The 12,091-nt window shown below is 40.6% G+C and overlaps 1 protein-coding gene across 1 annotated transcript; it reads left to right on the forward strand.

Moving 5' to 3' along the window:
- Nucleotides 1-8,174, forward strand: rad51c (RAD51 paralog C). Its single transcript, XM_046057119.1, has 4 exons — nt 1-206; nt 1,124-1,388; nt 1,868-2,084; nt 7,611-8,174. The coding sequence occupies exons 1-4, from the start codon at nt 89-91 to the stop codon at nt 8,109-8,111; spliced, it is 1,101 nt and encodes a 366-aa protein (XP_045913075.1). The 5' UTR covers nt 1-88; the 3' UTR covers nt 8,112-8,174.
- The last annotated feature ends 3,917 nt before the right edge of the window (nt 8,175-12,091 follow it).

Here is a 12,091-nt window from a genome sequence, read left to right on the forward strand (position 1 = left end):
TCCGCTCGGAGGTGAAAGGCATGCCGGGATCCCTGTCATGGCGGGTTGTTTTGAAGGAGGAAGCTAACGTTAGCGGTTAGCAGCGAAGATGCAGAGACCGATTTCCAGTTTGTCTCTTAACCCGAGTGTGAAAGTTAAACTGGTCAGCGCTGGTTTCCAGTTCACCGCAGACCTGCTGCACCTGAAGCCGCTGCAGCTCAGCAAAGGTGACGCTTTAAAACACCGTCAGTCGCTCCGGTCGGCATCACTCCGCACAGAACTCCCGTACAAAACACGGTATTCAAATAAAACTTCATGTCTCATCGTTGAACGTCAACACTTGGTCGTAGACACTTTGGACATCTATTAATAATTTCACCTGAATAAATTCGGCATGTAGAAAGAACACAGAACAGCTCTTAATATTAACTAAATCGCAATTTTAGTCGTCTTTACACTCTCACCAAACTCCGGTCAAAATATATTGTTTTAGTAAAACTTAATTTATCATCATTGAACATAAACACTTGGTTGTAAAGACTTTCGCTATATATTAATACTTTCACCTGAATGTATTCGGCACGTAGAAAGAACACAGAACAGCTCTTAATATTAAATAAAATTACACTTTTAGTTGCCTACACTCACCAAACCTCGGTCAAAATAACTACACAGAACTCAGAACATACAAAATACCTCGGGTTTAACTTTTCTGGTCGTCGGGGAACATGAAAAACAACTTTAGACATACATTAATGATTTCACCTGAATAAAATCGGCAGAAAGAGCTCTTAAAATTTACAAAATCCCAATTTTACTTCTCTTTACACTCGCCAAACTCCATTCAAAATAACTCCGTTTCTAACGTCCAGACTTATCAGTAAAGTTTAACAGTTGGAAACACTGTTTCTGTAAATCACATCATTCTTATAATTAACTCAGGCTTTAACAGTAACAAAGCAGTTCTTTGTTTGAAACAAAGATTAACTTAAAACACTTGAGAGCACTGTTATGAATACATGCACTCTGACTGTGGTGACACTTGTAGTTTTTTGGGTGATTTCTAACTCTTGTTTCGGTGGAGTTTGAACAACCTAACTGTAAGTCACTGTGGACCAGAAGTGATGTTTTCGTTCTGTTGCAGAGGCCGGTCTGTCCCAGCAGGAGGCGCTGGAGGTGCTGCAGGCTGTGGGGAGAGCCGGAGGAGGAGGGGATGAAGCAGGAGCAGCTGCAGGAGGAGGAGAAGTGTCAGCCTCTCTGACAGCTCTGGAGCTCCTACAGAAGGAGGAGGAGTCGAGGAGCATCGTGACGTTCTCCTCTCAGCTGGATGCTGCTCTCGGAGGAGGACTTCCTGTCGGGAAAACTACAGAAATCTGCGGCGCTCCAGGAGTCGGGAAAACACAACTGTGGTCAGACACATGCAGAGACACGCAAACTATAACACACTTCATATGAGACATTATAAACCCGGAGATGAATCCAGATTTAACTAAACGAACCTTTTGAGCTCTTTGGTCAAGGAAACTGCCAGAGATCCTGTAGAAGCTGCTACAAGCTGAAAATAAAGTGTTCACATGTCGTTAAAATCAAAGTTAGAATCTAAAACTGGTCCAGTCTCAACTGTTAGATGTTATTTCTGTTCTGTGAGTAAAATCAGTCCTTTGCTATCTTCATCACAGGAGAAGAAGTCGAGATAGTAACGCGCCTTAATGGGATAAGAACGCATACACAAGTGCACTGTGACATGCTTTTATTGTGAAAGTTTACGTCTGCTGAGATTTAAAGGACAGATCATACTTCTGAAAATATTTTAGTGAAATGATATTCAGTATCCATGTTGTTTCTTCTCTGTGGATCAATAAAGTTATTGATGACATCATCCTCTCAGCCTGCAGCTGGCGGTGGACGTTCAGGTCCCGCAGTGTTTTGGGGGGGTCGGAGGTCAGGCAGTCTACATCGACACCGAGGGCAGCTTCGTGCTTCAGAGAGTCGTCGACATCGCCAGCGCCGCCGTACAACACTGCTCCTTTTTGGCCGAAGATGACGAGCAACGAGACGCCATGACGAATTTCACCGTGGACGCCATCCTGTCCAACATGTTCGTGGTAATGATGCATGACTGACTGGTTTATTTCGGTTTACAAAATACAGAAAAAAAGAAAACCTAACAATTTGTGTGAATATGCAATTTACAAGAATCTTATGTACTTAGACCAAAATTACTCGCAACATTTGCAACCGAAAATGGAACAGACTGAAGCCCAAGGCTTATATTTGCCTATCCTGTACGCTAAAATGCAAAATACCAGCAATACGAAAGAAACACAAGAAGAAGCAAAACAAAACTGAAACACATCTGTATTTTATATTAGTTCTCACTTTACATGTTTCAAATATACACAGTCCTCTTAGGTTCTGCTTTCTTTTACTTAATTTAAAAACATTTTGAATACAAACATTTAGGCTCCTATTTTTAACTCGAAACAGTACTTCCAATATTTTTGAGTACACAATGTCTACAAACTTCAATGTGCATGAGTCTATAAATAATTAGTTACTAGATTCACAGAAATGTGCTTTATTTATTATTCTAATAGCGCTTTTTGTAGTTTAATTGTAGAGTCTATATTTGTTTTATATGCATTTCCCCACATTTCAACACAATATGACATATGTGGTATTATCAGTGAACAGTACAATATAAGCAAACATTTTTCATTCAACAGATTCCTTGTTTCAACAGCTATAGATTTAGTTAATTTACGTTTGATATATTCTATGTGTGGCTTCCAACAAAATTTATGATCTATAATCACTCCCAAAAAGTTGATTTCCACTCCATTTAAATTCAGTTTTATTTCACAGTTGGTCCTAACACCACCAAACACCATAAATTTTGTTTAATTTTCATTAAGTGACAACTTATTAATGTCAAACCATTTTATAAACATCATCATTTCCCTGTGTACTGTTTTTAATAATTCTTTCATATCATTTCCTGAACAAAATTAATTTGTATTATCTGCAAACATAACACATTTCATCTTATAAGAAACTGTACAAATATCATTTATATAAAGTATAAATGACTTTGGTCCCAGTACTGAGCCTTGTGGCACACCACAGGTTACACTTCTAATCTGGGATTTTGTATCATTAATTCTTACATATTGAACCCTATCATACAAATAACTTTTCAACCAATGTTGTGTCACACCTCTTATACCATAGCGTTCCAATTTCTGCAGCTGCAAGGAATGATCAACTGTTTCAAATGATTTACGTAAATCAACAAATACACCTATAGTGTGTTGTTTCCTACAGCTGTTGCTAAATTTTCCACAAATTCAATCACTGCTAAAGATGTCGATCGATTTCTTCTAAACCCATATTGATGGTCACTCAGTAAATCATATTTCTCAATAAAGTCATCATATTCACAAATAATATTTCAAGTATTTTAGAAAATTGAGGTAGCAAAGATACAGGTCTATAATTTGATACAAGATGTTTATCACCATTTTTGTAGATTGGAACCACCTTAGCCGTTTTCATTTTATGAGGAAAAACACCCGTTTCAAAGGATTTATTACATTTATAGGTCCATGTCTCAAGAACACAATCTATCACTTCTTTTATAAGCGACATCAATAAGTGTTATCATCAGTATTTGTTTTCTAGCCACTTCTAATACATCACTCTCACAAACTCCAGCAAGGAAAATCGAATTACTGTTATGAAATGCCATATTAAAATTTTTACCCTCATCTCTTGGAAGGTTAATTCTGTTTGCCAAATGTGGCCCTACATTAACAAAAAAATCATTAAATTCATTAACTATTTTCTCGATATTTTCAGTAGTTCTACTATCCTAACAACATATGCTTTTTACTACAATTTCTAATCATGTCTTTAAGTACACCCCAAGTACCCTTAATATTATTTTTATTGTAACAGCTGATCATAATAATATTTTTTTTGCAATCTTAAAATAATTGTCAATTTGTTTTTATATTGTTTGTACTTTTCCTCCTTTTCCTTTGTTCGTTTTTTGATAAATTCTCTATAAAGCCTACTTTTTGTTTTAAAAGCTTTTTCCAAACCCTTTGTTAACCATGGCTTTCCCGGCCTTTTGGAATTTTGTTTAGCTTCTTTCAACGGACAATGTCGGTCATAGAAAATCAAGAACGTATCTAAAAATGCATCATATGATTCATTAGTATCCTCCTGCCAGTCATGATTTATCAGTTCTTCCTTAAGGGCCATAATTCCCTCAAGTGATTTTTTTTTTTCCTAATTAAATAATTAGTCTTCTTATTTGTTCTAAATTTTAACTTACTGTTTACTGTAAAGACCGGCAAATGATCACTTATATCAGTCACTAATAATCCACTGTTTATCTTTCCCTTAGTTACATTTATAAAAATATTGTCAATCAAAGTTGCACTAGCCTTTGTTATTCTACTAGGTTTTACAATTAACGGATAGAATCTCAAACTAAACATAACATTAACAAAATCTGCAGTTTTAAAATGATCATTTGATTTCAGCAAATCAATATTAAAGTCACCAAAAACCAGAATCACCTTATTATTATGTTTTTCATATAACTCAAAGATCTTTTTATTAAAATTATCAACACATGACCCTGGTGTTCTATAAATGCAACTGATTAATATGTTTTTAAACCCTTCAACCTTAATTTCAACAGTTACACATTCCATCAAACTATCAATAGCAGTTTTCATGTCACCAACGATCCTACATTTAAGTGCAGACATCACGAATATAGCAACACCTTTTATTAACCCTATTTACACTGAACATTTCATAGCCCTCTAGTCCATCCTGCAGTTCATTATCATCTCTCAGCCAGGTCTCTGAAATTGCTATTATACTAAATTTTTCCTTAAACCTTTGAAGGTAATACTGTATTTAATTTTAGAAAGGTTACAGTAGAGACTCCGACTAATATTACTACTATATATGACGTCATGGTAACGGACACTCGACTGTTTCACACGATTGTGAAGGAACTTTCCTCGGAGGGCTCGGTGCAGGTGAAAGGTCACATGCAGAGATAGAAGTAGAACGACCTCTGACCTCTGTCTTTCTGTGTGTGACGACAGCTGGTCAGACGGGAACGCACTGTTACCTTGTAGGGGTGTCTTGAGAAACCGGTACTTTGGTACCAGGTTGATACTAAGATTCTGAAAACATGTACTCATTTTACAAGGTACTGAAAGGTGGAAGGGTGGAATTTCAACAGCTTGCTCATTTCTGAATATACTGACATCAAACCACGTATCATCTGTTCTGGACATCCTCTCCTTCACAGCTGTTAGTTCTCTGTAATCAAATGTTTTTGTGTATGTTGTAATACATGGAGTTTTTGTTTTTTAATTGGTATGAGGAATCGTGGAATTATACTGGTATTGCTATCGACTGCTAAATTTCTTGTATCATGACACAAGTGCAGCTGCTGCGACGGCTCCGCCTCGAGTCGTCGAAAAGAGAAACAGCAGGCATGTTTCCATCCAATTGGCATTGGAATTTTAAGCGTACTTTTGAAATGTCTCTCAAAAAAAAAAAAGACATTGCGAAATCTGTGCGTTTCCATCAGCTGGTTTGGAGCGAATAAACCGGGCTGCGGCGAGCGTCGTTACGTCAGTAGTTGACGTTACACATGGCTGTGATAAACAAGACGTCTGGGTTCAAACCAGAAACTAAACCAGGCGCACGAACCTGAGGGCCACTGATCTGAGAGAAACAGAGAGGTCGTCAGCAATGTGTTTCAAGCAGCAAGTTGCTGCCAGCCACGTCTCCGAGCATTATGGGAATATCCGGTGTTATGCAGAGTTCTGCACGCACCTCCAGATAATGTTTTTAAACGCTATAATGTCCTTTGTGGGGTTCATCAGTGGAGATGAATGAAGTATTTAGAGTCGTTAATATTTATTACACTCAGCAGAAGCAGCGTTCACTGAGATTCAGCAACAACATGCGGTGATAACCTGTTTGATCAGCGTGCAGAGCAGAGGATCTGAGAAGGACCTTTAAGAAGTGAATGCATCATCCAGCAGAACAGCTGATGAAGGCTTCCTGCCCAGATCTGCATCCACCTCTTTCCTCAGCACAAAGGAGCGTCACCGGAATGAGCTGCAGGAAATTCTCGTAAACCCTAGTAAATGTGGACAGAATAACAGTATAGGAGAGGAAATGTATATATCTATAAGCCATAAAGAGCAGTAATAATAATATTAAAAGATCATACATAAAAGATTCAATGAGTATTTTCAGTAATGTTAGTTTCTGAGCTACGTTAGCTTAAAGCTGATGATACACAGAGCAACTTTTGGAGCAATCGTGCAGGGCAACGTTGTCGTCGGTGGTAATGAGTAAAAATTAATACCGTAATCCCCTTCCCCCACCACTCCGCCACCCGCCCCGCACCACCGCTATCCGTTCAGAACATAGTCGGACTTGCCACTAGCAAGATTGCCCAGCAACATTTCTCAAAAAGTTGCCCCGTGTATCATCAGCTTTAGAGTTAAATTAGCTTCAGCAATGTAAGCTTCAAAGATATGTTAGCTGCAGTAATGTTTGTTTCAGCGTTACGTTAGCTTTTTTTATTTTATTTATTGATTTATTTAACCTTTATTTAACCAGGGGAAAAAAGACCCATTGAGATAAAATCTCTTTTTCAAGGGTGCCTTGGCCAAGAAAGCAAGTCTAACAGTACAAAATACAATCAAAACATTTACCCTTTTAGCTACAAAAGCAACAGACGCAACCCACTATCAAACGAGTACATTAAAACTTCAATCGGTAGTTAAAAAATATCAATGTAGTGTCTGCTTATTCAAAAACAGTTTCATTCATCTTTAAAAACCTTTGTAATCAGGATTTGAACTTCCCAAAAGGGACCAGTACCTCCAGCCGGAGGGTCCTTTACAAAGGGTTCAAAGTTAATGGTGCACAGCACGAGAAGGCAGTTTTTCCCAGCACTGAAGTCACGCTGGGAACGTTTAAAAGTAGCAGCCTGCTGGACCTTCAGCCGTTCTGGAACCAGAAACTCAGCTTGAGAGTAATGTTAGCTTCAGTAACTACGTTAAGCTTCAGAGTAACGTTAGCTTTAGAGCTACGTTAGCTTCAGTAACGTTAGCTTTAGAGCTCAGGAAAAGCTTCAGTTACGTTAGCTTGAGAGTTAACGTTAGTTTCAGTGACGTAAGCTTCAGTAACATTAGCTTCAGTCAGTGAGAGAAAAAGTTATGAGGGACTTTTGGGTTTGTGATCTTTGTAACTACGTATTTTCATAGTCTTACTGTGACGTTCTTAACTGAAATTATCTTTTAAACTGACAAATATCACGTGTGTAATTCAGGGCACAATTCAAACAGGATCTAAACAACAGCCGTCTCTCGTCGTTGACTACTGTACATATTTATTCTGAAGTGAGGTCCCGTGGGGCGTAAAGGGGGGGGACTCTACATGTTTCTGAAACCTTCTTCATCAATAAAAGCTGACTAATTCACACCGATCAAAAGTCAGACAGGAGTTAGTTAAAGTGATGTCATCACTCGGCACCATGTACAAAGATTCTGATTGGCTGTCCGTCTCACACCTGTCAGGTGCGTTGCCATGACTACGTGGAGCTGCTGGCCGAGCTGCACCTGCTGCCTGACTTCCTGTCCGACCACCCGAGCGTCCGCCTCCTGGTGATCGACAGCGTGGCGTTCCCGTTCCGGCAGCACTTTGACGAGATGTCTCAGAGGACACGCCTCCTCAACGGCCTTGCCCAGCAGCTCATCACCATGGCAACCAGCCACAACATCGCCGTGGCAATGACCAACCAGATGACCACCCGGCTGCGAGGCGGCCAATCGCAGCTGGTCCCCGCACTTGGGGAGAGTTGGGGCCACGCCCCCACCACCAGGCTCCACCTACACTGGGAGGGGCCGCGTCGACTGGCGACCGTCTTTAAATCCCCAACACAGGTGGAGTCCACCGTCCAATACCAGATCACCTCTGAGGGGTTTAGAGACGTTGACCAATCAGAGCAGCCGCAGAGCAAACGGCCTCGAACACACTTGGACCAATCAGCTACCAGCCAGGGAGACACCTGCAGCTGACTGTCAGCCAATCAGAGGCTGAGCTGAGTGTGTTTGTTTCATATTAAATGCATTTTTCTTTTCTTTCTGCTTCTGATATAAAACACTTTTATTTTTATATATATTTAAAGTTTAAGTCATAGTTTAAAATGTGTCGATGGTTCTGATATTAGAGTTTAACACGTTTCAGCTTGTGTCCAGCAGGTGGAGACGGAGAGCAATGATCAAAGAAATGATCTGTACAGTCAGTGTATTAAACAGCAGCAGTTGTCTAGTAGAAGAAAATAAATCTGCGATGTGGGAAAACAAGTCAGGTAACGGACAACGCACTTTTTCTTCTACAGGGACGAGAATTTAAATAGATTTAATTTAGATGCCTCTTCAAACTGCTCTCTTCCCATTGGCTCCCAGAGCTGAGGTCAGTGTGTGGACCAGGTGTTTCCTGTTGACTCGCACATGCTCAGTGTGACTTTTCTTTAATGTCCAGTATGAAGAGCAGGAACATGTGAGTGTCCTCCAAACACCAGGTTACTACACAGAGCTGTTTATGTTAAGTCTTTATGTTTCATCACCTTTACCTGTTTGTTTGTTTGTTTGTTTGTTGATCAGGTGTTGGTTGTTGTTGGTTATTGTGTCAGTAAATACACTAAACATCAGCACCTTATTTTCCCTCAGTGCACCTGCAGGCGAACAGAAACAGTTTAACCTTCAGCTTGTTTTTAAAGAAATGGACGTAGCCGCCGTGACGTCCCGCGTTGGTCTGTGGTTTTGGCCGTCGCCATCTTGTTGTTTTGGAACCAGACGTGACCATATTTGGAAGAGAGGGTGGAGCTAGGTAGCTTGGTTAGCAAGGTGTATCTGTAATTCACGTTAACTGTGATATTAGCTGGGATGCTAATTTAAGCTAGCGACAAACAGGCTTAAAACTAAACGTACTTAATGAAAAACGAGCAGCCGACTCCTGATGAGCTTTTTCAGCGGCGCTGGTTAAATTTACACAGAGCAGCAGATACGAGTCGCCTCTATCCTGATTGACAGGTCGCCAATCAGCTTGTAGTCCCGCCCTAAAGCCCCCCCTGCTTCCTGGTCTCTGTTCCTCTAAATGGGACCATAATTTACTAAATGAACATCATGCTGTGTTGAAGAAGACTTGAAACTAGCGACTGAGACCAGAAACTCATCAGGAAAGTGTTTACTGAGGGAATAAATCAGCTGACAAGTAGAAACATTTTCTCACAGACTTCTATACAATCACACTTCTTTCTGCAGCCGCTGGAGAGGACGCAGGTTTAAGGAGCTTCACTTTCAGACCCGGTGGTTCCTGCTTGGGTTTAACAAAGCCTGAACCTAAACCTGAAGTCTGAGTTAAATACACTTGAAGTGATACCCTATACCATACCCTGAGTTTCCATGACAGCTGATAGGAATTAGTTAAATTAATTCATAGCGCAGATAACAGGCTTCACTTTGTCAGAAAGAGCAAAAAACAGCAGTTATACTTTTAGATATTAGTGAGCGCATGTGCAGAGCACGAGCATATTTTCTGGAGAAAGTAGCAGCGAGATGTCGTGATTGGGAGTGGCAAATAAATGTAAATGTATATTCATCTATTTATCCGAATGGAAATAAAAACATTGTTTGTTTGTTTGTTTGAAGCTAATAAAGAAATTGGGACAAAAAAGGATTCATATGTTAAACTTTTTATTTAAGAAAAAAAAGGACAGTAAGCACAAAGAAAAAGTTAAAGAATAAGAGAGTAATTATGAAAGATATGTCTCGTTAAACAGTTTAACTTCACTAACAAACTGCAGCAGCTGCAGTCAGGAGGTTTGGTGCGTTTCCTTCAACACGGCGTGAATCTGAAGGAACGCTTCACCGCGTTCAACGTGTCACCGCGTTCAACGTGTCACCGCGTTCAACGTGTCACCGCGTTCAACGTGTCGCGCTCTCCCAGATCCAACTGACGCTAACAGCAGCAACGCCTCAGGTCCAAAACACAGGTGAGCCGACGTTCACCTTTTATACTGAAGGGAAACCGACGATGGCTACAGGTGAGACCCAGAGACGCCGCTCTAGGACAGAGACTCCTCTCACTTTAGAGACAGGAAGGAGAGGAGGAAGGTCACCGAGCGCTGACAAGATCCGAGGTGAAGGAACCAGAACCGAGAGTCCAGGGCATTGACACATTTCTTGTGAGCAACGTCCTCCTTCACCAGCCTAAATATGTGCAGCCACCTGCTGGATGCTAAGACTCAAGACCTGTTGGCAGCAGGGGGTCACGGGTGTTTCATTCGAAGTGGAGACGGTCAGTCTAAATGTGTAACACTGTAGGCGTACGCACACTTTGGTTCCCACGCTCACAGTGAGGTCAGAGGTCATTCTGTCTCTGCAGTGACCTTTCACGGAGGAGAGCTGAATGTCCAACCGCCAGCTGCAGGCTGAGAGGATCAATAAAGAGAATCGATCATTTAAAAGATCAGCAGAGAAGAAACAACACAAATATTAAATATAAATCTATCAAAAGACTTTCAGAAATATGTCCCATCCTTTAAATCTCAGCAGATGTAAACTTGTCTCTTTAGTGTTGTAATTTAACCAGGCAACTTTATTTCTATAGTACATTTCAACATCAAGGCAATTCAAAGCAACAAAGGGAAATATAAAGAAGACACTGAATGAGTTAAATAGAAAATTAACAGAAGATAAAACTAGATTATTCTGTATAGTCTGTTTATTGCCCCACTGGAACGCTGCGCTCCCAGAATGCACTTTTGATTCCTCGAGTCTCAAAACAGAACAGTAGCCAGAGGCTTTAACTGTCAATAATTTATAATAATTTGTAATTTAGCTGATGCTTTTATCCAAACTGACCTACAAACTGTATGTTAGAGCAGCGGTTCTCAAAGTTTTTCACATTAAGGACCCATAAACTGTCCCAGGGTCCCCCATCTGATAGGAGTTCTGCTTTTTGATGTTTTGTTACAGAGTGTGTTCGAAACCCGTGACCCAAGTAGGCACACATTCTGTCACTTATGCATGAAAATATAATGTAAGTAAATTATTCGCCTTTATTGCTGGCGAAGCAGCAAACCTCTGGAGCAACTAGGGGCTGAGGGTTTTGCAGGGACACATTGATGGATGTGAGAAAATAAAACCCAAAGTCTCCCAAACGAAAGGTATGTTTTTTTATCCACTGTTCCATCGCCACACCTATCAAGCTCCTCACCTGTGGAACCAGGTTCCAGTTTGGGTTCAGGAGGCAGACACCATCTCCACATTTAAGAGTAGGCTTAAGACTTTCCTCTTTGATAAAGCTTATAGTTAGGGCTGGCTCAGGTGAGTCCTGAACCATCCCTTAGTTATTCAATTTTATTTAGATAGCGCCAAATCACAACAACAGTTATCTCAGAGCGCTTTTCATAAAGAGCAGGTCTAGACTGGACTCTATGATGCTATTTACAGAAACCTCGAGCAGAACCATGGCTCAGGGTGGGCAGCCTACACAATATCCACACAGGTACAGACAGTAAAGGTGATGTTGCTATAGACTAAATGAAAAATGGTACAGATATTTATAGTAGTGTTAATGATAACAATCGTAATGTTAATGATTATAATAACAATAATAACTTTAAGACTTGTAACAATAGCTGTTGCAGCAGAGGGTGTCGAGCAGGAACACGGGGGCAGCAGGTGACCCGCAACCACAGATCCAGACTCCACAGCTCCAGAGCCAGAAACACCTGCAGGAAGTGATAGGAGGAGAGAGGAGAGAGACGAGAAAGCACAAGACTACCAGAAAGGGGAGAAGTTGTGTTAGTAACATGCAATAATGGGATGAGGTTGCATACAGAGGGAGAGAAAGTAGAGGAGAGAGGAGCTCAGTGCATCATGGGAAATCCCCCGGCAGTCTAGGCCTATAGCAGCATAACTAAGGGATGGTTCAGGACTCACCTGAGCCAGCCCTAACTATAAGCTTTATCAAAGAGGAAAGTCTTAAG

The sequence above is a fragment of the Micropterus dolomieu genome, linkage group LG08 (genome assembly GCF_021292245.1).
Source record: "Micropterus dolomieu isolate WLL.071019.BEF.003 ecotype Adirondacks linkage group LG08, ASM2129224v1, whole genome shotgun sequence".
Taxonomy (NCBI): domain Eukaryota; kingdom Metazoa; phylum Chordata; class Actinopteri; order Centrarchiformes; family Centrarchidae; genus Micropterus; species Micropterus dolomieu.